This window comes from Haemaphysalis longicornis, unplaced genomic scaffold (assembly GCF_048455015.1).
Source record: "Haemaphysalis longicornis isolate Haplotype H1 unplaced genomic scaffold, Haemaphysalis longicornis Haplotype H1 scaffold_2, whole genome shotgun sequence".
NCBI classification, from domain to species: Eukaryota; Metazoa; Arthropoda; class Arachnida; order Ixodida; family Ixodidae; genus Haemaphysalis; species Haemaphysalis longicornis.
This window is the reverse complement of record NW_027526295.1, coordinates 153,717,930-153,742,219: the sequence shown is the minus strand read 5'-3', so window position 1 is coordinate 153,742,219 and position 24,290 is coordinate 153,717,930. Positions and strand designations below refer to the sequence as shown.

Here is a 24,290-nt window from a genome sequence, read left to right as displayed (position 1 = left end):
AGGTGGCTGGCAGTATATTACAAATAAAATAATTAAATAAATCTCCAAAACCGCAATCGTCGAAATTACACTATCTTGTCCTTTTACATTTACCGTGTACGCCTGCTTTTAAATCCTACAGCGAGGAATAACGCAAAGAAATAGCCAACACCAAGAAATAAGCGTCCAAAGCACCTTCCGCCCCACTCGCCGTGGTTAACGAACCCGCCGAGACGCGGGATAATTTCCCCTGCCGTTTTCCCCTTCCACTTTTTCTCCTCCGCTTCTCTCGAGCGATCGACGCTCCCATTGGCCCTCTTGGTGCGGTGTGTGGGCGGAGCTTCCAGGCCGCAATCTCCCTTTTCCGCCAACCCGGCCCAACTGATGTATGTTTCATCGATCCCTTTTTTCCCCGTCTCCCACTGCACTCCCTCGCATGAGCCAGCAAAACGGGCCGGAGAGGGCGCCAGGGAACGTTCGAACTGGATGCCGGAGGCCAGCGGGAGGTGCAAGAACGCACGCAAAAGAAGTACAAACAGAAAACAAAGGCGTTGCCTAAAACAGAGTCGCTTTTGAGGAGCCCAGCAACCGAGCGAGTGTGCCAAAACTGGCTCAACATAACCAAAGCAAGAGCGCGACAAGAGCGCGTGGGGGCGGAGAGGCTTTCTCAACGTGAAATCCTTCTCCTTTTTCTTCGCTTAGAGAACAGCTGAGTTTGGCGCCCGCAGTAGTGCAGACGTCCGGTGCTTGATAATTTGCTGGCTGGTGGCGCATATGTAGAGAGGGAGAGGATAAAAGAAGGTTGGAGGGAGCAAATTGACTGTCAAAACGAACCGCCCTCGCGACGGCTCTGTTAGTTTGCGCGCTCGAGCCAGCGTGAGCGCGGTGCCTGTCAGCAGCAGGAGCTCCTCTCGGTGATCGGGAACGAGGACCAGCCGACTTCCCTCTCCCTCCCTCTTTTTTCTTCCCTTCCAACGCGAACTCCTCTCCCTCGCTTCCCCCGGGGACAAGCAGAGCCCGCCGGGATCGAGCTTGTATCCCTGGGCGTGTGGCGGAACGGCCCAAGGTGCAACCGCAGCACGGGGTGTTGCCCACCGCGGGACAGTGTCGCTACCCGTTGCCGACGGCTCCTCCTGCGACTGCCAGAAGGAAAACCCGCGGCCACGCGAGAACTCCGTCGGAGCGGCCCGAAAGATTTTTCAGAAGCCGGCAACAGAACTCCGATTGTCTGCCCTTAGTCGCGCGTGGTTCTGCGGCATTGAGTTCCAGTTCAGTCTTTCCGCCATCGTTCCCAGGACAGAGCGAAGACCCGGCTACCGACTCCTGGTCACCGCTGCCGAGCACTGCAGACTGTTCCGAGTCCAGACATCGTCGCGCCTTCTTCGTTGCCGGAGGCGGGCCGAGCCCTTTTCTCTCTTTCCATCATCGTTGGAGCAGCTCTTCCATTCTTGCTTCACTCTCTTTCTTGTTCTCTATCGTTCGTTTCTGCGTGAATTGCAGAGTTTTTTATTTGTTGATAATTTTTTTCTCCCTCCCCCAGCGAGCCCTTCCATTTTAATTTCTCGTTTCTGCATGTCATGCGCGGTATTTTTTTCCCTTCACGAGCAGGCGACCAATCAATTTGCGTAGCTGTCGTTTAGCGTTTGCTCCAGTCCCTTCATCCTTGCTTTCCTTTTCTCACAAGCTTTACGGTCCCCTGCGGCGGCGAACTTGCTTTTTTGTCAAATATTTTTTGCTGCTCGAACGTCTTTAGTTGTTGCGTAGCCAGCATACGGTCGCCGCGGTTGCCATCTTCATCGTCATCGGGGGCCATTTCAGAACAGGACAAAAGAAAACTTCTGGACCGAAAGGCAAAGGATAAGGTAGGCCGTAAAAAAGGCAAGTAGTAGGGAGCATCTTTAAAGGAGGAGGAAGAGAACTGGGAAGGAGGAGGAAAACTGCGCAAGACGAGAAGAGGATAAGCGAAGGGTTCCCAAAAAGCCGGAGAGGAGAGCTCGAGGAGAAATTCAAAGCCGGTCGCAGGATCTGCCAGAAACAGACTTTTCAATAACCGCATGCCGGTGCCAGGACACGATTCTACGGCGACAGAGCCCTGAGCGGCGATCGGCCCCTCCGGCGGACCTCTACTTTTCCCGTTTCCACTACTTTCGCGCCGCCGGTGTGCCGAGCTTCGTTTGACTCCTATTATTTCCGGCAAGAAGGGAAGAAGCAGAAGAACAAGGCCCGAGGAACAACCAAACGAGTAGGAAAGCAGTCGCCGCTGCCCCGGAAAGTGCGCGCTGCTGTTCGGGACGTGGTCGGGAAGAGGCGGGAGAGAGGGAGGCGTCCCCTACCCCCTCACGCACGCACGCGCGCCGGTTTTTCGGGAGGGCGGCCTTGTGCTCCGGGGCGCGCGTTGAGCGCGTGCGCTCGCGTTCAGAAATTGGACTTGTCGCTTGCAGCAGCGGCGGATGCTGCTTCTTTCTATGCGGCCGGCTTCTTCTTCCCTCGCCGCGGTGCGGTCTCTTCAGCGCCGGCTGACGCCGCGGCCGCTGCTGCCCCTGACGCCGGGCGTATAAAAAGGGGATCGTGGACAGCGCGGGACCATGTCGTCGCAGTCCCAGGCGCCGTCGCAGCAGCTGCAGATAGCCCCCCCGCCGGCGCCCCCGCACCACTTCCGCCACCACAGCAGCGGCAGGCCCGGACAGCAGCACTTCGCCGAGGACTTCGGCGCCGCGGCGGCTGAGTTCCCGGCCTACGAGGAACTGGCCGGTTACCCCTGCGTGGCCTCGTCCGCCGGAACAGCCACCGCATCGGCGTCTTCGGCGGCAGCGGCGGCCGGTGCTGGGGGCTCGACGTCGGTGCCCATGCGCCTGGAAGACGCGCACGTAGGCAGGGACTCGCCGGGGTCGCCTTCTTCGGCGGAGCTCCAGAGGCCGGCGTGCGAGTTCGCGGCCAGGGCCGGACCCTTGCCGCAGGCCCTGCCCTACCCAGCCTGCCTCGCCGGTTAGTCTCGCACACCACCACTTGCACTATTCTATATATAGAGAAGCACACATCGATCTCTGCTTGACCAAGGGCGAAGTTTCCTTTCTTTTAGGACTTGAGCCGAGATTTTGGTGTAATACGTTCGCTGTGTACTCTTCTGTCCTGCGATTCATTCTGCCCTTGAAATCTGTTTATAGGATCTTCAAAAAAAGTGTATTTCGTTTGGTTACTGTAAGTCTACCGGAGGGACTAATCTATTGTAGTGCACTGGCATGAACGTCGCGACAGCAGCAAACACCATCTTCATATGTCATACAATGTACCAGCATCCCCATCATTTTAGGTGGCGCTAGATTTGACTAATAGCACGCAAACATAAGACAGCTTGTTCGGCCTTGAACCTGCAATTATTTTTCTTACTTATACAGTCGATCTTCAATGAGTGGAATACGCTGTGCTTGAATCATAGCGGGGCCATTGCAGGCTTCACACTGTATCAGGGTTTGCTTTTGCTCGAGCTTTATTGCTAGCTGTAGCGCAACCGGTGGGTGGCTGAAATACATTGGGTGCAGGGTGTTACAATGCGCAACGATGGAGCAAAGGGGGCTTCATTCAAGCAGAAGAGGAAAACGTGGATAGAAATTGATTCATGCATTTTGTCGAAATTCCAGCCGCATTAGAAACTATCGCGTAGTTTACGCTTATGGCAGGGTTGCAACTATGTCATTCGGCTTCAGCACCCGCTGTCTGTATTCCCTGTGCGTTAACAGCCTATTATCTCTGCAGTTTTCGCGCATTCCTTTTTTTTTTTTTGTGCGTGGAAATTTCAGGTATTAGGGGGCCAAAAGCACATTAAGATTATGATTTTTTTGTTGATAACTCTGCTAGCAACTGGCTTGCACTGCTGCTACTCCGCTATACTTAGTTATCAAATCATTGCTTCTATTTTCATTGGTGTAGGTTTACTTTGTTTCTTAACCTTTTAATATTTTCCACCTTTGTTTGGCGGGCCGCCATGAACATCTGGAGGGAATACAGTAGGTTGAGATTATGTACACACCTGCAACCTCCCGCATTCATCTACAAGGTTTATTCTCGGTGTTTAGATGGATGGTCCAACAACATCACAAAGTTTCAATGCATTTGCTCTTCCGCTGAGTCGTTTCGCCTCCCTACATGTCTCGCCTGTGCTCACTAACACGCAGCAAAACTTGCATCCCGTATGTCAACTTTCCTGCATGTCAGTTTCCTACACGTCAGTGTGTCCCGCATGCCAGTATCTACGTTGCCGACGGCTTCTGCTTTCACAAAATTGCTAATAGTATTCCGGGCGAATCAAACAATCAAACGCCTTTATTCATCACCCGCCATTCGAGCAATCGTTGCCACCTGGCCAAGCCCATGGTGGAACCCAGCGATATAGCCAGCGGGGGTTCAAACCCGCTCCGAATTTTTTTTTCCAGGAGGCGCGTAAGCGAGCTTAGTGTTCCTTTCTGCAAAAATCCTCGCCTCCAATGGCCCATAACCCCCTCCGAAAAAAAAATTCTGGCTACGGTACTGGTGGAACCAGTACTTCACTGATGAGGTATAAGCGCTTGTGTTGAGGAGAATCTTGCACCGAAGTTATATTCCTACATATGCGTAGGAATGTGCAACTGTGCTTTATAGCTGGAGGAACGTTTCCGTCAGTGTGCGCCTTGTCACTGCTTTCGGCCGGCCGTTTTGCCGCGAAGCTACGAGCATAATCGATATTTTCTGGTGGCAATGATATCCATAGCTAGTTCACAGCGGAGTTGCAAAAGCGTTTGTAAAACTTAGCATGCTCCGCCCCTGAAAATGTACGGGCTTTAAGGAGAGGACTACGACTGCGTACAACGCCTGCAAATCACGTTTTAATGTACATAAAAGAAAACTTCAGCTATGCCGCATTTGTCCGCTAAGAAGCCTCTATAAAGTGACAAAGTTCATCTTACTTGGCCCTTTAGATAATAAAAAGTGGATACGATGCAACTCTTCCCAGCCGCGCCGAATTCGGAGGAATGACTGAAGAAGGAGTCATATACCCAGCATCATGAAAATAGCTGGCACCAGACCTGTCTGTTATTACAGACATATAACATAATAAACTAATCAGAAATAGGCTACACTCAATTCCGATTCGGCCGATATTTTTGATCTCTTACATATTTGATGCCTATTCCGGCACTCCGGCCATCTGCCGGTCATCAATACTCTTCAGCGGGGGAAGCCACCTATGCCGATACGCGACTTCTAGCCTTCAGTATCTTGTGTATTCGCCTTAAATTGTCCCTGTCATCACCTTAAATCTCCCCACTCCGCACGGATTCAAATTGTTCAATCGTGACCACTGATTTAAATACCGTATCGTCGCAGTCGAGTTTCTTGGGAAAGCTTGCCGCACCAAGAGACGATGACGTGGCAGTGGAGACGACGACACAGTGTCTTACATTCAAGCTGTTTATTCAGTCGAGAGGAAGACAAACATATGCAAGGTGTGATCGTCGCAATTTTTGCTGGCACAGGCACAGGCTTCTGTTATTAGAGAGTTTTAGCTAACCGTGTTCGACGGTCCGCTCCGGTATCGGCGGCACACTCAGCGCAAGCGGAGCCAATGCCGTTCGCGGCCGAGCGCGCCACGCATGCGCAATGACGCTCCCGCTCGCTATCGGAGCGGAGCGGACCGTGAAAAACGGCCAGCTAAAACTCGCTATTAAAAAAGCAGTCTCTTTCATGGCACACCACTAGAAGCACTGCTAGTACACGCAATACTAGTGGCTTTCTTAATTGTGTCAGGAAATTGTGGAATAGAATGGGTACGAATGGATGGCGGAGGTTATGGTGTGAAACAAAGTCAATAAAAAGTACTTCTTAATGAGTGTTTCCCTAATAAAGGTCAGTAGAGTGTCAAGCATGTGCTTTCTGTGAGGCAGACTGCCGATTGGACAGACTGAAAATTTATAGTCTGGCCGTCGTATACTGGGCAAGTGTCCTCAGGTAGTGTTCTTTGTGAACACGAGGCATCAGGACGTAGCGAGAGGGCTTGCCGCTTTTTTTTTTTTCAGTAAACGCGCGTTCACTATGTTTATAATCCTGTAAGATTCGATAATTTCTCTTGCATTTTTGTCTTTATGACCAGCCAAAACAGCGCATTGCGTGAATAACGACACGCAGTCGTTTTTGTAAATAGCCACAGCTATTTACAAAAATAGTTATAGTTATTAGCATCTTGTTTGTGTCCAGTACGTAGCCGGTCAGTCGAGCATATATATCCGTTTGGCTAATGTGCTTTTCGCCACATGACAAAATAATTTCACACACGACTCCTTTCTTCGCAAGCCACAATCCTGCATTTCTTCAAACAACGAAGTGCTACGGCTCATGACATGCTCATATCTTAGACGGTTTGTTGAGCTTTTCGGGCGCAGAGGAAGTGGCTGTTACAGTCTTCGTATTTGCAAGATTTTTCAGAAAGTGCACCATTCGATGCATGTACAGGATCACTGCAATCTCCTGCATCTCTCTATAGGTCCACCTCGATAATGGCTTTCATTCCTTCCCAAATTCTGCATGCAGCATGCTACCAATCACAGGAACGAGAACCATTGCTTGAAAGTCTGCTGACGATAAACGCTTGGTCTGTTACATTATACAAACAACATATGATAATGTCATGAATTTTAATGGAAATACAGTCAAACATAAAATCACAGTCCCGTTTTTGTCTAGTTAACTATATGCGCGGGTCACTCCTTGGAACCGTTGATACGCGGAAAGCTTCAGCTTGCCGTCCGGCGTTTGTCGTGCTATTCAAGTCGCCCACTGTTTGCTGCATCTCATGATCGTAGAGCAAGCATTCTCAGTTTATTTTTTGTTCACTGAGTGCCCCGCTTTGCCAAAAAGGCGTCACAGCAGGGGGGTTATAATATCTAATAGTCATCACCAAAAAACAATAAAAGAATTGCAAATGGTACACCCGCCATTTACCCCCAAGATGCCCATACTGTCACACAAGTACCTCAGCAGACCTCACTCATCTCGTGTGGTCATGTCCTACTTGTGCCAAACACCGAACATTCACGGCACCACAACTGCACCCTGATCCCCAACAACTTGACAAAAATTAATCCAGCAAATAGCACTTTATTCTCTAAAGAGCGGTCTGGCACGAGTTGTCTGAGCGGAGACCTCACCGGTCCTACTCACAATGGACTATTTTGCCTGGCCTACCAGTTGGGATGGACTCATTTCAAGCGTGAACCTGAAAAGAACTGAACCCCCATAAGCGTGAACACGGAGCAACGCAGTGCAAGCCAAGAACTGTACTACTAGTCCCAGTGCTTTTACTACCCTCTCCCCTTTCTATTCCCCTGTTTAGACCAGCGGTCTCCCGTTTTCAATAAAAGCTTTACTACTTTACTACTACTACTCACTTTGGGTAGGTGGTCGTTTCGACTGGATATGCAATTGGGCTTATTGCAATAGAGCCGAACAATTCCAATGTTGCCATGAAATACAGAAAAAAACCTCAAACGCAGTTTCGTTTCTGCGCAAAGAAGACGATTCACGACCTAATTCCGTTTTCATACCAGTTTGTCCCATCTCCGGCGTATTGCGACATTCGGTTCGAAGCAGTACATCGTTTGTTTTGATGGACGTGGGGAAACTAGAGTTGTAATCAACGGGTCACAGTGCGAAGAACGCCTACGCGGGCGTTAGAATGGAGTTTTGCGCCATAAAACCGTCGCCGTGACATCGCGCCAAGCTTTAATTGGTCGCCATCCAATACACCGTGACTGTGCACTTGACGGTCAAGTCACATGACTGCCCCCACCTTCTACGGCGCATTTCCGATCGACCACGGGCACTTATTTCAGGAGTTTACGCTACAACCTACCATTTCCACCACTCTTATCGGTGTTGCACATATAGCTGTCTGTCAGCAATAAGAAATCGTCACCAGTTTCTAGATAGCAACTTCATTTTTAGGGTCATAGAACCTGAGCTGGTTGGGGCATATCACCATCTTAACGAGTTGGCCTACAAATACTGTATACACTGAACAACAAAAATGCGACATCGGTCGTATTTTCCTCTGTCAGCGCGGGTGTTGTCGCATTTCTGTAGTAGTAGTAGTAAGCTTGCCCGCAATTTCTTGGGAGGGGTTGGTGTCGCACACCTCACGGGCGATTACATGGTTAAATTCCCGATATTTGTAATCAGGCTGTGAAAAATTGTTACAAATGACATTTACAGACTTTCTGTGAAATCAGTCGCTATAATTCCTGTGATCGTGCTATTGGTTCGAACCACCGAGAAGCACATCATTCTGCCCAGTTGGACGAACGCAAAATAGTCACAGTGCTTGCTTGAGCTTGAAAGCAGGTTGACCCAGTCATATAGCCTTAGCATTAGTAAATTTTAAAACCTTTCGAAGTAGCCCTCTTGAAGGATTCAGCGCAAACTCTAAATTCGTTTGCTTCGATCACAGGCAATTTTACTTTGTTAACTTTATCAGCTTTGAGGCCTTCCGAACACTTTCGAGAACCTCATCTAAATTACTGTCACTGTGGCGCATAGTTGCGACGCCGAAATATTATTGGGCCTTTTTTTTCGCAACTGCAATGATTACCCGTTACAAGATGGTCAGTGTGCAAGGAAGAGACCAACGGCAGTTCATAGGAATGCCCTGCTCCACGCCAGGGTGTGTGCGCGCCGGGTTTAATTCCTCGCTGGCACATAGATCACGTTCTTGGTGACAGCTTAACTCCGCAGCGGCGTTTCCTACATCAAGGGCCTGCTCCGCCCACTGGCGTGGTGCAGTCGCCTTGGGGGCCTCCGCGATTCAAAATGTAGTTCCGTAATGATAGCCCTCTTTTGGCTGTAAATAATCATGTACAAAGGAGGGAACTAAATCCATATCCATTTCCTTTAAAAATATGACGAACTGTTTTATCAAAAGGCACCCATGGGGAACTAAAAAAAATCACTTTGAAAAGGCGATGCGGCAGAAAAAAAAGAAATTACCTGCTGGTTTAGCTTTCGGAAGAATGTATATAATTGCTTGAATTTTTTTCACTTGGCACTGCTGCAAAATGCGTTGTTTTTTAACAGTTTTTTTTTAAAAACGTGCTAAGTAACTTAAAGGGGCCATGAAGATAAAATTCAAGTTTCTGTTATTCAAAAGATTTCGTATTCTATTGGGCCCCAGCGCTTCTCCGGAAGCAAACGATCCTTTATTCACTGCGAAATTAATCAATTTAAGCTAAGATTTTGATTCTCGCGCCAACACGTGTGTTTGAACGACGTTTGCAATGACATCGTAAGAACAGGTTTTTCAGCTAAACTTGGTGTGGAGCGGCGACTTGCTCACTGTTATTCAACCTAGATGGCGACACCACAACGCGGCAAGCAGTTTTCTGTATTTGGTTTGTTTGAGACCTTATTTAAACCTGGCTTATTTTTGTTCATGGAGAAAATAATGGTTTCGTGAAACATGGTGCTCGCTCGACAAATATGGTCACGTAAGACACCATTGAATCGGCCAGTGTCGTCTGAGACAACCCCAAAGCCCCGCAGTGCTGTGCAGCTAAAAGAAGCATAGTGCGCGTAGTACCTACAGCAGTACACATCGGTACTTCTATGTTTACGTGTGCTTTCGTAACTTAACCACTCTTTTTCCCACCATTCATACTGATATAGAAAGAATATGCCCTAAATTTAAGCGCAAGTAGCTCGTTCGGCAAGCTTATAAGTTCTGTCCAATTTGCGTTTGCTTTTACCGCCCTCCGCCAATCGCAGAGCTGGCTGGTATGACATCATAGGTTCTGTTGCGGGAAATCAGCCGGGTCGCATGGCCATTCACTTTTTTTCCTAATTATACAGCTTATTTGAGCGAAGTTTACGTTGAAAGGGGTGTCAGCATGATTCTAACGAGGCAATCTTTTGAATGAAGCAAACCTGCATTTTGTCTTCACGGTCCCTTTAAGCGCGCAATAGCTCCTCCCGTCAGGTTTTGGCACATTCGCGTGCGTGTCGTGTGCCACCATAACGCCTTGCACCGCGTGCCCTTTCTGCTTTCGTGGGCTCTCTGAGTGCGTTGTGTGGATTTTTTTCCGTGATGGATCCCCACGTGGTGCCTTCGACACGTGATTCTTCCTTGCCTGGTGAGTCTGGTGGAGCTTCAACAGCTACACCGAGCACTCTAAGCAAGAAGAACAAGAGCAGCAATGCGTTCAACAGCACTGCACCGTTCTCTGGTTCTTCCCTTTCACCCTCTCTCTTTCCCGTCCTCCCTTTAATAGCAAAGCTTCGTAATGTCAAGTGAGAAAATCGCATGCTCTCTAACCGGTAATGAACACCGATGACATGAGTGCGCTTCTACAGCTTCAGGTTACCGAGAAACTAAGCAAAAAATTAGTAAAAATTGCGCTAAGTTTACTACATTAAGCTTCCCGTCGTCTCCTGAATGGCCTAGCATGCTATGTGGCGTTCGTGAAGTCTTTAAGCGAGGGCACTGGGAATGCCTGATCGCGCATAAGTGCTAATAGGACATGCTACTATGACAAGTGTCCCGAGAAAATGAACATGGCTGCGATAATTTATCGAGTTACAGACGACAACAAAGTAAGAGAGCTTTAGGTTGGGTCAGTTGGTACATGGTCGAGTGAAACAGCCATGACAAAGTGAACAGTAAAATAGTCTGAGACGGTTGTTAGGGTCTGCATCTGTTACTTCTTGGCGGTTTCCCGTCTTAGTGCTGTTCTACACCTAGATTGATAAACTCAATAGTTCTGCACGGAGCAGCAACATGCGCTAAAACTTCGTAATTATGTAAGCCGCCTGCTCTGACGTCATAAGATGTGCTCCTCCCTCCATTTGTCCACAAACACGGAATGCGAGTAGTGCGGTGATCATTAGCAAGGCTTTCCGCATGCAGGAGGCGCTGGCGGCCCTTCGGACGGCTTCTGCTACGAGTACGGCCCAGGCAGCGGCGGCGGCGGACCTCTGGTCGTCGGCGGCGGGGGACCTCTGGCGTCTGGCGCGTGCCCTTCGGTCGTCGGCGGCCCGGGGGGCGGGGTGGTGCCTTTCGCGGGTCCGTACAAGGTTCAGCGCCGGGCGGCCAACATCCGGGAGCGGAAGCGCATGATGAGCATCAACACGGCGTTCGAGGAGCTTCGCTGCCACGTGCCCACGTTCCCGTTCGAGAAGCGCCTGTCCAAGATCGACACGCTGCGGCTCGCCATCGCGTACATCGCGCTGCTGCGCGAGGTGCTCGTCTCCCAGTACGACCCACTGACGCACATCGAGAAGTGCCTCCGGGGAGAGCTCAAGGGCGAGCATGCCGCCGAGTGGAACACCTCAGGTACGCCGCCCTTGCACTTCGTCCGTCCCGTCCGCAGGCACTGACGGTCCCGCGCTGTCTCTTCCAGCAATCGAGCTCTCCGTCAACCCACGATGCATGGACTGTATGTCGATGTCTAGCTATCCTAATGTCAACGTAAACGCAATATCAATGATCTGAAGGAACTTAAACTTCAAAATAGTGTGCCGCGGCCGCTGCACGTCACGCATATATAGCCACTTTCCTCGGCCCCTGCTTATAATTCAAGCATTAAGGTCTTATTTCTGCCAGTTGTGTGGCTGTGAGGTAATTGATCACCCTTCTACAAATGTTATTTTTATTCTTGTTTCTAACCATCACTTTCGGGAGGCGCGTTTTCTGTCTTGCTTGCTCGGTGTATTGTCTTCACAATGTTCTTGGCTCCGCCTCAAATTTGTTGCTATCTGTTTATTGCATTACTCTTAGAAAATAAATAGGGTAGTAAGGTTCACTCAAAATTACTTCACTTTGAAAGCACGTAGTAAACGTAAATTTGCAGTTGCTATAGTTGCGTCAGCCCGTTCGCCATAAGGGAGTCGCAATGACATCAATGAAGCGTGGGCGGAACGTTCACGGGGAGCCCCACGCTTTTTCAATTCTCTAATTAACTTCCCTAATTTAATACAAACTTCACAAAATTGGCAGAGACACGGAAGACTGCTGTGTGGAAAAGCGAAAGCCGAGCAATGACGCCAGAGCACCGTCGTGCTCCTGCGCTGCGCAGTTCCCGGCACTTAGTCACGTGACTTTCGATGCCATTGGTGTCGACGCCGACAACGACAACGGTCACATTTCGCGTTCGATTTTCGCGTGCGATGAGAAACATGAATTGTGCTTTAACAAAATTGTCTTGCTTGTTATACAGGAATGGCAGGCTATAGAAAATGAAAGTTCGTTGTCTCTTTTTGCTTTTTTTTTGCTTTGTTAAAGCAACCAAAAGCGGAGATAAAACTAACGCAAACACACCAGATCTAGTAATTTTCGCTAAGAGCTTCGCCGTTAGCAAAAATTATTGCACCGTAGTCCTCCACTTTACAGGCAACGACATTCTAAACGATTCAAAATTCAACCACCACAAGTGTCGCATTAGCAACAGCGTCTGTTGATGCCACTGATGATGTAACATTGCCTTGTCCTCGCTTCTATAATCTACGTGGCCGTACCCGCCCTGTGACCTCATACAGTTGTGAAGGTAAAAGGGGCACCTCAAAGCGCCGCACAGAGCTGCCAGCCCTCTACCACGAAAGATGTACGCGTTATGTGCGAGTGTCACGGATGATAGCGTTTAACGGCAGACGAAGTCACTTCACAACCAGATGTCAGGTCGTGAGGGACATTGTTACCGAAAATGGTTCCCCTTGCGGTTATGATGTTACACCCAATTCCGGTGACGTCACCACGCATCGCTGCTCTTCAGCTTCAGCAAGCAATGCTGTAGGTGCGAAATACTGCATTTTGTCGCCGCACAGGCAGTGGAACGAGCAGACCAGTCGAATCAAACACAATATATGCTCAGCTCGTCACAGTCACCTACCTGGTGCAAGAGTGTTTATAGTGTGCTAGTATTTGCGAGTTAATGTGTAGAATTATTCTCGGACAGATTTCATGTGCACTTGCCGTACTTCACATGTGTGCTTGTGACGTGTACACTCGAGTGAGAGGAGCGCAACGCATGCGTGATGGCCGCCCTGCTTTCGTGGACCCCGCAGATCTGACAGCGCGCCTGTCCTGGATCAACTGGGAGAACCTGGGCGTGAACCCGAACCGTCGGAGCGTCCTCACCACGCTCACCCTGACCGCAGACACCATCGGCTGCCACAACGGAACCCAGTGATGATCGTGCCATCTTGCGGTTTAGCCGCCGTGTGTCCGCGCCTCGCTGACTGCATGCTGCTGCCCCGGCCACCGACTTGGAGGACGACGAGGACGAGACAGTACAACCCCCGGGCCGTCGCCGCCGCTGCAAGGGGAGACATGCGCTCATGTGCCCCACGACAGTGAACCCGCCCGCTTTAAGTGAGCTGCCCGCAGCAGACAAAGGACTCATCAACGCTCCTCCCGTCGACAAACCTCTCTTCTTAGGATGGACGTCAGTGCACACCGATAACTTTAGGTGAAGCCCGTTCGACTTCGCCCCGACCTTTAACCTTGTAGTGTTTCGCGATTAACGGAGTCCAGAGTGTTGGATCTATCGCGCACATGTAGATATTCGCATGGCTCACTGCAACGGCCCCAGCCTGATCAAGCACTCATAACACGAGACCGTTTATCTTGCACGATTTAAAACACAAGGTTTCGTGATGTCATCATAAACATCGGTCTTGTGGCCAAACAGAGACAGGCTGGTGCTATTGGCAGCAGAAAAATGCGTGATAATCAATAAACAGGTACATCGTGCGAGCCTAAATGGTTCAATATTTCCAGCATGACAATGTTTTATGGGAGCAGATGGGAAGAATCTTGTGTAAGTCTCCAAATAAATTTGTTTCCGTGTCTTGCGGATGCTACCAAGACAACCTAAACATTTTCTTTTCGTGGGAGCAAGGTATAGCTATGAATAATTGTTTTGCAAATAGTGAGATTGGAATGTATAAACTTCGTCACGTTGGCGATGGAAAAGATCTGCGGGACATATATACATCGGCAATTAGTTGTTGCGCATATTGTTGTACTTTTTGTGGGGCCATTTTATTTACTGGTGCGCGTAATTAGTTTTTTTACTTGTCGTGGGTGTCATAAGCGTTTTTTTACTGCAGCAACCTTGAAATCTTTCTAGTCGTTTTAGTCAGTCTATGAACAAAACATTTTGTTGCCGACTCATAGCGTTGTAGCCACTTGTGTCACGTCCTTGCGGCACAGGCATAAGTAACGTGATTTGGAAGAACGGGAAAAAAAAAGCGTGGATGGTGACGAGGTTTTTGTTACATAAGTTGTTGCGTGGCCTTTAATTGGGGCTTGCCTTCGCCGGGAACTTATTACGGATATTTACCTTTGTTTGTGAATACGGTTGTTGAGTTTATTTCTTTTAATACTTGCTGCTCAATGAGCGAAAGTAATCATTGTATAAGCGTGTCATTGTTAGTCTGCAGTCAGCATACGAAACAGTGCGATTTGTTGACAGTCCTGAAAGCCAAAGAAGTACGTACAACCCTCGTTGGCACCTGTGATTCTCTGTATGAACACCAGTGGCATTGGCGATCCAACATTGGCTAAAGAATTCTGTGCCGTTCCAATCTGTGAAGGTTGATGAGCAGCGAAGCTGTTTGTGAGGTATTGGGTAACCACAAACTCCCTCTCAATACGCGCCGTCGCGCTCCGGAAGCGTTCACCGACACATTGCGCTTTCCGTCTAGTGGTGTTCGTAATCCAGACGGGCTTACCCTTCGCGACTGCGGCCCGATCGTCGTCGGTGGTCTCCTTCCGACCGTGGTTCGCCCATTCCCGTGGTTTTGAAAATAGGTTTCGCTGTGCAATAAGCAATGTGCGAAAGCCAGCTTACACAAACCAAGCTTACACCGACCTTCTTAACGTCGGCTTCTCTTTTAAACACAAATTAATTGCTGGGAATACATTTTATGGCCATTATATGCCATCTTATATCAAAATATGAAGCGCTGGAGGAGAACAGGTGGTCGAAGGTAGCGGGTGTGCGGAAGTGAGGAGGAGGGGAACGGGTTTTCTCGGTCTACGCACCGAAAACACGGCGACGTACGTTGGCCAATAACAGCTCCGCTGTAACAACCAATGTCAGGAAGTCTGGCTGGACTGCTAGTGTGTGCAAACCAATGCAGGTCGAAAATAAAAGGTTCGGTGACATCTCAATTTACTCCGACTACGACTTGTCGCGACAGTGTGCTGAACAGAATAGCTGAAAAGAAAAAGAGCCGTGTTTCTTTTAGTGTCCCTTCGCCTGAAATGGCATGGCAGCCTGAAAGTTATGACATTTGTATAGCAAGCAGTCGTGTTTCGAGCTCCCTTTCGGCTTTGTTTTTCTGTTGGCAACGCTAATTTACACCACTTTGTTAGAGCCCCAGTAGCGCACGCTTACATCGGACATGTTTCGCGGACACTGGCTGGCCGACAGCTGAGTAAAGCGCGCAAGAGGTCTATTTTTAGTGATTTGACTCAAGGTACATAGTCCGGGACATCAATTTATCCAGTCATTCACTAACTCTAATGTCGGCCTGCAGACGGGTGCCTAAATTAATGTTTGCTTACAAAATGAACCTGCCATGAGTGAAGTGCAATATCAAGGTAGCAAGTTCAGTTTTGAGGTATTCCTCCTCTAAGGGATTCCTGTAAGCCTTTTTTTTTCTCTCTCTCCAAGCCTCATCTTTCGCGCCTTTTTCACGTTTTTCACGCTACCTTTAGCTTGCACATAGGAAAAATCGATCTTTAAACCATGGCAACAACTGTTACACATGTCCTGCGAAACAGTGCAAGCCAGTCGTAAATTATTCTTTGTTGCTTCCTTACAGCCAGCAAGCAGAAACTCTTTTCAAAGCCAGCGTACTTAGCAAACAACAGCCTTGCAGGTTTATTTCGCGGCATCCGTTGACAAAAACAAGCAAGCACAGTTTAAGCCTGCGTAATAGAAATATACGTGAAAGAAAAGTGAAACAAATTTGCTCAAAACTGAATCGTGCAGGGAATTTGCAGTAGAGAAATCTAAATTGATGTCAATGAACACACTACACATCCGAATCTCTTTTACCCAGCAAGGCACCTCCCGAGGTTTGCCAACATGTTTTTTTTTGTTTTTTTTTTTTTAAGAGTTGAGCATGCCTGGTATTTCCTATACTTCTGGCCTGAGAGTGCCCCGGTAATTAGAATCGCATGTTTAAGGAACAAAAAAAGCATTTGTGATAGCTTGGTGATGAGAACGATTCCTTTTGGCATAATGTACAGAAAGAGCGTTATTTGATCACTTAGTTTGTGTAGTCTTAACATGTAAATAAAAAATCCAGGACCTGGCATCTTGCTTGCTGTTTTCAACAGCAAATATTGAGTGTAACAGACTTCGAAGGGCACCAATTAAAATTTTTATTGAATGAAACATCAGCGGTCTGGCTGAAGCTTGTATAGTTGCAAAACAGAGTAGAACATGAACGGTTTGTCTAGCCTTCGGCGAGATATGCTAGTTATCATAACACTGCAAAGATTGTGATGACTTATTCAGTGTCATAACGACCTAGCAATAGTCTGTAAAAAACTTCTTGTTCAAGGGCAACAACGGAGTTCAAAAGCAGCTATATAGAACACAGGACACACCCTCCACACACACAGAAAGCGAAAATGCTTCACCAGGATTGCCGCAATACAGAAGAAAAATTGTTGGTAAAAATTACTCCCACCTCCCCTCGCGGGAACCCCTGTGTAGATGCGACGCATAGGGGGTTCCGTTGTTGTTTCCGTTAGGTTGATTCTCCCATCGCGTGAAACGTGCCGTGAACCCCCTGCCGCGGCTATGACGCAACACAATCCAACACAATCCACTTTAATCCAATCCAATCCAAGCCAAGCCAAGCCAATTCAATCCCATCGAATCCAATCCAATGCCCCTCGCGAGAGAGTGTTCGCTATCAGAGAGGAGAGGGGGTGAGCTGCGGAGAGCGAAGCTCGCGCGGCGAGGAGAATGGGGGAGGGGTGTGGACGGACAACGACGCCGTATGGAGGGACAAGGCGAGTGAATGAGATGCAGTCGCATCTAAAATTGTCCTAGGAATATTATGTGCCTCCAAGTAGGTTCGGTTAAACATTGTGAGTAAAACGTGAACGCGAATACTGTGTTTTTTTTTTGCCTTTGGTTCACAAAAATGCGCCAACATGCCCAAGTTTACACCTTGTTATCTTTGTCCTCGTGTTCGCGCCGTGTTACCTTTTCTTCGATAGTATTACCCAAGGTCCAGCTTCATACTTTGTTGGTTTAATCAAATTCATCGGTGGAGGGTCCAATGTTGAATCTGGCACCATTGTAGAAACATTTGTTCTACTTCCACAGACGCGGTGTTTCATTTTCGTCTTCGAAATAAAGGAAATTGAGCCTGTTTGTTGTTTGTTTGCTTAACCGCTTTTACTTTCAGTGTTTCTAGCAGAAAGTCTGAAGGTATACGCAATGGTTCCAAACAGTCATTCAAGCTCTTGAATGTCCAAGCATAAAAAAGCATCCTCTGTTAACATTCAAAAGATGTAGGCATATCTTATTTCAGTCCAGTAGCAGCAGCGTCCCCACTGCTGCCAACGTCTTTTTCACCATGCAAGAACTGTGCCATAATAATGGCCGCTTCACCACAACGAATTTCAAGGACGGCTGATTAAGACTGTCTGAAAAGTAATTTATCTTTGCCCTGCCCTACCTAGTTTTCGTGTATATTTCAGCGAACAATTTTGTAAACAGACTTCACAGGTAGATGCGTTCTGTATTCAATTTCCTGTCAAATACACCTCTAAAAGCGCGTCTACATGCTTATACGAAACAAATGCTCCGTAGAAACTGTTCAAAAGAGCTTCAGTGCAACATAGGTGATGGACGATGCAAGAGCTGCATGGAGAACAACAAATGAGCTATGTAATGTCAGAACAGCAAAGCCGCTTTCTTAAAAGAAAGATGGTTAAAACGAGAGGCTTTCTTCCATGCAACCTGAGGCAAAGTCCAAAATACAAAACCCTTCGACCATGTCGAACGAGGTTTTCCCTGGAATATCTGTTTACCCTTTCCAGGAAGGCTTTGACGAACACTTTACTACAGAGTCTGTTCCCAGTGCCGGTTTATCGCCAGCCTTATATTGGCCACCATAAGGACACTGTTTTGAAGCGTGTCACACGTATGTGTCTTCCTCCAAATGCAAAAACATTTTTCTTTAAGCTGCATACATCAACACTCCCAGTGAAAACATGGTTGCGCGAGGAAGGAATGTCTATTCATTGGTCTGACAATTGCCGTTTATGCAATCAACCTGAAACCATTGATCATTGTTTTGTTTTGTGCCGGGATGCGGTGTTTTATGGGATGTGTTGCAACTAACTCTTAAAAAGGACATGGGCATTACCTCTTAAACAATTCGGTTCTTGCCTTTTCGAGATGTTACTGGAGTGCCCTATGATATATTTGCTGGGATGAGATTGTATAGCTTGTGGAAGTTCCGCATGATGGACAGGCACGCGGAACCCCCTCGCCCAACGAAGACCATTTTTCGGAAGCAAGCTGCGTTGGTGCGGAGCATTTATGCGGCGCAAAGTGACCCACCAGAATGGCTGCATCTTTTGGACGTGTGCGCCTGCTTGCCGGAGTTTTGATGGATGGCTTATTTTAGCTGCAGTGATGTGCATCTTCTTGGATGACTCATAACTTTTGTAGGCTGTATTAAGTGCAGTTTTCCATGCAGAAAAGAAAAAAAAAGTCGGAATGGCGCAATCGGATAGGCGTCGGCTTCAGAACGCGAGAGACCCAGGTTCGATTCCGACCACGGGAAGCGGTTTTTTTAGGCGCTTGAAGTGTGTTCGCTTATCATCGTCATCGTTTTGTGAAACCCAGTGTGTAAAGCTGCGTTTTCTGCCGGGCGTTTTGCTAGGACATCGACGCCATCAGTGAGACATAGAAATCTTCCCTTTAAAAATGTTGAGAACGTCTTTGGAACTTCGTCGAAATTGACGACCAACGAGAAGGTGAGGCCTCCATCCGCCCGTAAGCAAGGAGCACAAACAAGCAAGCGACCATTAGTGAACCCTGTAGAGGGGTGGTGTGGTGTGAATCTAAAAAAATGTAATTCATAACGCGATATTTAAAGCTTAGTTGAGTCAATAACTGCACAAATCTGATCTAATGTTTCAGGCAGCGTCGGAAACAGTCTTTGGCACTGTAGACCGCGCATTCTCAAAAATGAACATCGCCTTCTTGTAACTACGCCTAATGACACCATGCTGTAATGCGCACAAATAACGACAATGCCCATATACATTATGCATTCCCGGAATATTCAAATGTTAATCGATGTAGGACAGATCCATTTCCGGCAGGTTTATGAATGTAACAATCTCCTCCACCAACGCTGCGGCCTTGAGCCCATTCTTTACTTGTTTTTAAGTAATTCATTTGTGTGTACAATAAATTTGGTCTGCAAAACAAGCTCAAGCGTGTACAGCATTGCTAAGTTTTCCTCACGAACGTCACTACAGAAAGTGTTAAAAGTATACAAGAACAAGGCCCTTCAGTTATACTATGCCCAATGACGAACAATACTTTCATTCTTTCCGACTAAATTTGGGAAGCGATCTCTCAAAGTGTGCTGCCATTAAGGTGCATCCACCATGGCTGTGCTTTAAGGCAGATTTTGGGCACTTTGGGCACTCAAAACATCTGGTTTTTAAGTGTAATGTCTGCGCATTTGAAAGAACACATATATAATCGGCGTGTTGCGTGTGTTTTGCATGCGAAAGTGTGTGCTAGCGGTGCGCTCCGTTGACACTCTGGAGTCACAAAACTTTTTCAGCAAAAGTGCTCTTAAAGCAGTTACTGTAAAGCTGTCATTATGTTCCTGTACGGTTGCAGCTCTGGTAGCCATTTCGCGGGTGTCATAAAGGGGCATCTTTACGAGATAAACCACAACGTTCGAAAAGCAGGGACGTTGAAAACATCAACAGAGCTTTATTTTTCCGCAAAGTACACAAAGCTGTGGTTTTAACAACCACCCTATAACTCAACAACCCCACAGGCCAGACACACACCGCACGGTTCACTACCGTGCGACTAACCATAGCAAGAATGTCTTTGTTTCGTACCTTCTTCCCATTTACACAGCAGCCGCAGTTTTATACCTGTAAGCTTGCCAGCAGTCTTTGTGCACGCTCGATACAGTATTGCAAGCTAGCAGTAACGTTTAGCTCCTTATTTAGACTGACAGAAGAAGAGAATGGAAGGCCTTCCTCCAACATACTAGGGTAGTGCTTGGGGACGACTGGTAAAAGGAGCCCATCGCAGTCAGATGCTTTCATAGAAAGGCAAATAAAGATGTTTTCTCTCTCTCTCTATCCCTCTCTCTATCTGAAGCAAGTTCTTTCCTTTTCCCATATTTTAGTGGCACGCGTTTAGCGCGACGACGATTATCGCAATAATTAACCTAGAAATTATTCGCGTACAAGGTGCAAAAAACAGGCGGTGCCTATATGCTGTTTGACCTTTCATTTTCCATCGCAGTGCTACGCGAACTGCGCTGACTACCGTAACAGCCTTGAAAATGTTAGAGCGACATGTTTGCAGGCAGCATTCCTTGAAGGACTATATAGGCTTTAAACGGTTCAACGGATGTAGACCTGTGGCAGACAGCCTTTTAGTTTTTTATCAACGGTAGCGTTCTTTTGGACGCGTGGTACACCTCTAGAAGAAAATGCTTACCTTCACAAAGTTACTTGGCGAAGTTAGAACTTCCACAGCCCTCTCTATATAAGGCAGTATATACGACTTTGCACCTAGACAGAAGTAAATTTTCTGGCATTGTGAAGCGCTCAGGTTTAATGTTTGGGCTGCCTTGATAAACCAGCTTCTGTTGCTCTTTTAGCACCACTTCTTTGCTTTATTTCTAGTGAAACTCTAATTTCAACGTTCAGCGCCTAGTCTGGCATCAAAACTTGGAAGTTGAACCTGCATGCATTTACCGTAAAGAATGGCGAGATTTCTGTATCATCATGACTAAGTGCTCTGCGGCGTGACTGGCTCACGTACGACGTACCAATGCTATGTTGATATCCCTTCCACGTGTTTGTGCAGTTTTGTACAGCCTACTGTACAAAGAAAAATCGTCTATTGCTCAGCGTTTGTAATGTTTTGTCCTGAATTAAAATAAAGATTGTTGCGAGAACACAGGCAGCATACTGAATGTCCATCGAGCGGACTATTCGAAAAATACTGCTTTTAGACCTCTATTCGACATTCACTTTACTCTCGTTGAAGTAGTCGCCAACAACCACCCCTAGATATTGCTTTGCGTATATTGTCAGGTGTCTTCGGGACAAAGCCGCTGAGCGACAAAATGCCAGCTCTGTTTTTTGCGGAAACATTCGATTCATGGCCAAACGCAGGACGTTGTCACAGAACGCACAGGAAACCTCTTCCTACTTCTGTTGGCCTGCATTCGCGTCGCTTTCTTCTCCCAGCCGCAGCGCGTTCATGCTGGAGTCCTCGCGCGATGCTTGCTAATTATGTGGCCCTTACACCTCTTCCACGGCGGCTCGAATAGTTTATGCACATTTCTGATGCCTGTTGTTTGATTCCCAAGACCACAAGATAGGTTTAATGCCCTTGCCAGATGCCCTGTATGCCCTGAAGATGTCCTGGCAAGAATTGTAGGCTAGCGCTGTTTCAGCTGTCTTTCATTCATTGGTGAAGACGTGACCCATACGCTCCTGGGTTCAAGCAGTGGGTTGGTCTTTAATAATCTGGCACCGTGATGTGGGCACAGTATGCCCAGCTCACAATGCCACAAAACGAAACCGACGTGCGGCAAGCGAACTTCAGCGGCTTGTGTCTTCACGTTCTGTACACTCAGCCAGATTTCTGGTGGCTGATATTGGCAGTACTGCGGCAAATAAAATTATGCTGTAAAGACTTCATAACGCACCCGTAAGCTAAAACCGCGCGGTTTAGAATGTCAAAACTCTAAATCTCGCGATTGCCACCCAGGCTGCTCTCATTCGCTGACACTTCTGAAGGACCGGCGACAGGTTTTACGCTTGCTGTTGTAATGCAAGTCGTATGGGGAAAGAGTTTCTTGAGCATACAAGGAAAATTGAAGACTTTAGTTCCCATCTAGAACGTTCCACCTCAGAACGCACCCACATCGTGCCATTCTCTGTTTGAAAAGGCCGTTTGTTTTTTATTTTGGCAATTTTTCAGCTTATTCAATGGCCAACCAGTTTTTAAGGAGACCTAGGCACTCCGAAGATGATGCTAACCATACAAGCAAAAAAATGTGCTCATACACTATGCAGAGATGGTTGTTAATCAGCATAGCCATAACGTTCAGCCGGTGTTTTGCATATGACCCGTGGCCAACCCATCTAGAAGTAACGAGCGGCAGCTCTTTGCCATCGCCACGTTGACAATGCTCCGCCCGTACCACCATTATCGCTTTAACTGTGATTCACCCATTAGCTCGCTACGCGAGGGGTCCGCTGCGATAAACCCAGCCGATCTGCCCAACCTGTTTTGTTTTTTTCGCGCATGCGCCTGTGGTTCCGCCGGAAGAGTTTTCTGCATACCCAAGACCGTCAGATTTTCCTTCTACCCAGCCATATAAAGCTTCGTTTTAAAAATAATCAGTGCTCAGGAATCATGGTGCACGGTGTCAAAAGGGCTCAGGCATAGGGCTGCTAATACAAGCATGCTGTTCCTCTTTAGACAACCACGCCTTCAACGAGGCAGTTCCTCAGACCCCGAGTTAGACTGGCGGGTCGCAGTACGCATAACATAAGGACCGTCGGGAAGAAGGGCCCACAGCGCGTGTTTCTTGGTGAGAAAACATAGTATTGCTCCATGCCCGAAATGCGGCGCTGCGCTTGTGCAATGCACAGAGACTTGTCATGGCTTGCCCACCGGAGAATAAAATTTCACACCGCACATAACTAGTTCGAAACAAACGAAGAAGATCACTTCGTGGACGTTGCTTTGCTACTCGAATCCGGCGGTTTCAAGGTGCTTACGACAGCGTTGATATCCACAAGTATGTTGCCGCGATATCTTCCAAGTAGTAATTCAAAGAGCGTACGACTCGAAGTATAGAAGAAACACCGCTGCGCGCAGACACAATGGCAAAGTCCCGCCTATACATACACCTCGAAGCGAAGTTTCCCAAAGACAATACGCCGCGAGCGACTGCAGTCATTTCCCAGACAACTCGTTTTATAACACGATATACCTGTGCGCAAATTGGTCGTTCCACCCGATCTTCTCGCCTGAAGGCTGCACACGCATAATGCCACAGATGCCACCTCAACGCCAGTCAATCTTCGCGACCATGACCGAAAAACAGCAGAGGCAAAGGATGCACAGTACATAAGCGCACGCCAGTCATTAGAGGAACATAAGGATAGCCGTTAACGGGTAACACGTCGGATACGGCACAGTTCAAAAGACTTGCACGGAGTGATTCTTGAAGTCGCACACAACCACCTCGTTCTGAGCGGTGACCGCAATGCCCGAGATCCAGCTGAACTGGCCGCTGCTTGAGCCCTTGTTGCCGAATGTCCTGACGTGGCGTCCGTCGGGCCGGCAGATTTGAACGCGGCCGTTGCCGCTGTCCCCGACTAGGATGAACCCGCGGGCGTCGACGGCCACGCACTCCGGATGCATGAAGTGTCCCTTGAGCGCGCCCTTCTGTCCGAAAGTGCAGATGTGCTCGCCAAGGCTCGAGAAGACGTGCACCCGGTGGCTGCCGAAGTCGCACACCACTACGCGCTGTCCGTCCGCGCTAACTGCCACACCCGTGGGCTCCTGGAACATGCTCCGAGAGCGGTTGAAGGCGTTCTCCGGCTGCGCGTGCGTGCCGATCTCGCGCACGAAGATGCCGTCGTGATCGAGGACCTGCGAAGATAACACATAACACCACGCGTTGATCAAGCTAGGTCCTTACTAGTCAACAGAAAAGTGTTTTAGAAACAGGCGAATATGCACACCAGGATAGTTTAGACATTTCTTTCGTTCCCTTACATAACGATAGAAGTCGCTGATCACCATACTGCTTTCCGATTTAACCTAACCGAGTAGATTTCTGGAAGGAGTCCTTCCCATTGTCCATGTTGCGTGTCTATGTTTTTGCGAACTAGAGAAAAACGACGCTTGTTTTAATGCTAGGAATGCTTCCTGAACGTAACATAAAATGTTGTCGATCCCCCAGGCCTCCATGACCAAAATTTATACAGGTAACACAAATAGTGATTACTCATCTTCAGG

General features: G+C 48.0%; 2 protein-coding genes across 5 annotated transcripts in view; one reads left to right on the top strand and one right to left on the bottom strand.

Moving 5' to 3' along the window:
• Nucleotides 1-2,374: 2,374 nt before the first annotated feature.
• Nucleotides 2,375-17,385, top strand: LOC144169352 (uncharacterized). Its single transcript, XM_077698454.1, has 3 exons — nucleotides 2,375-2,964; nucleotides 10,904-11,329; nucleotides 13,057-17,385. The coding sequence occupies exons 1-3, from the start codon at nucleotides 2,565-2,567 to the stop codon at nucleotides 13,179-13,181; spliced, it is 951 nt and encodes a 316-aa protein (XP_077554580.1). The 5' UTR covers nucleotides 2,375-2,564; the 3' UTR covers nucleotides 13,182-17,385.
• Nucleotides 17,386-19,971: 2,586 nt separating this feature from the next.
• The window catches only part of LOC144169350 (uncharacterized), a 112,681-nt gene continuing 108,362 nt past the window's right edge, over nucleotides 19,972-24,290 (bottom strand). For all 4 annotated transcript variants that reach the window (XM_077698452.1, XM_077698450.1, XM_077698453.1 and 1 more), the window contains one exon: nucleotides 19,972-23,921. In XM_077698452.1, coding sequence (XP_077554578.1) covers nucleotides 23,466-23,921 — 456 coding nt within the window. In that variant the 3' untranslated portion in view covers nucleotides 19,972-23,465. The remainder of the gene's footprint in view (nucleotides 23,922-24,290) is intronic.

Coding starts and splice junctions, on each gene's coding strand:
- LOC144169352 (XM_077698454.1), top strand. CDS start 2,565: ATGTCGTCGCAGTCCCAGGCGCCGTCGCAGCAGCTGCAGATAGCCCCC. Junction 2,965..10,903: donor CTACCCAGCCTGCCTCGCCG/GTTAGTCTCGCA, acceptor TTCCGCATGCAG/GAGGCGCTGGCGGCCCTTCG. Junction 11,330..13,056: donor CGCCGAGTGGAACACCTCAG/GTACGCCGCCCT, acceptor TGGACCCCGCAG/ATCTGACAGCGCGCCTGTCC.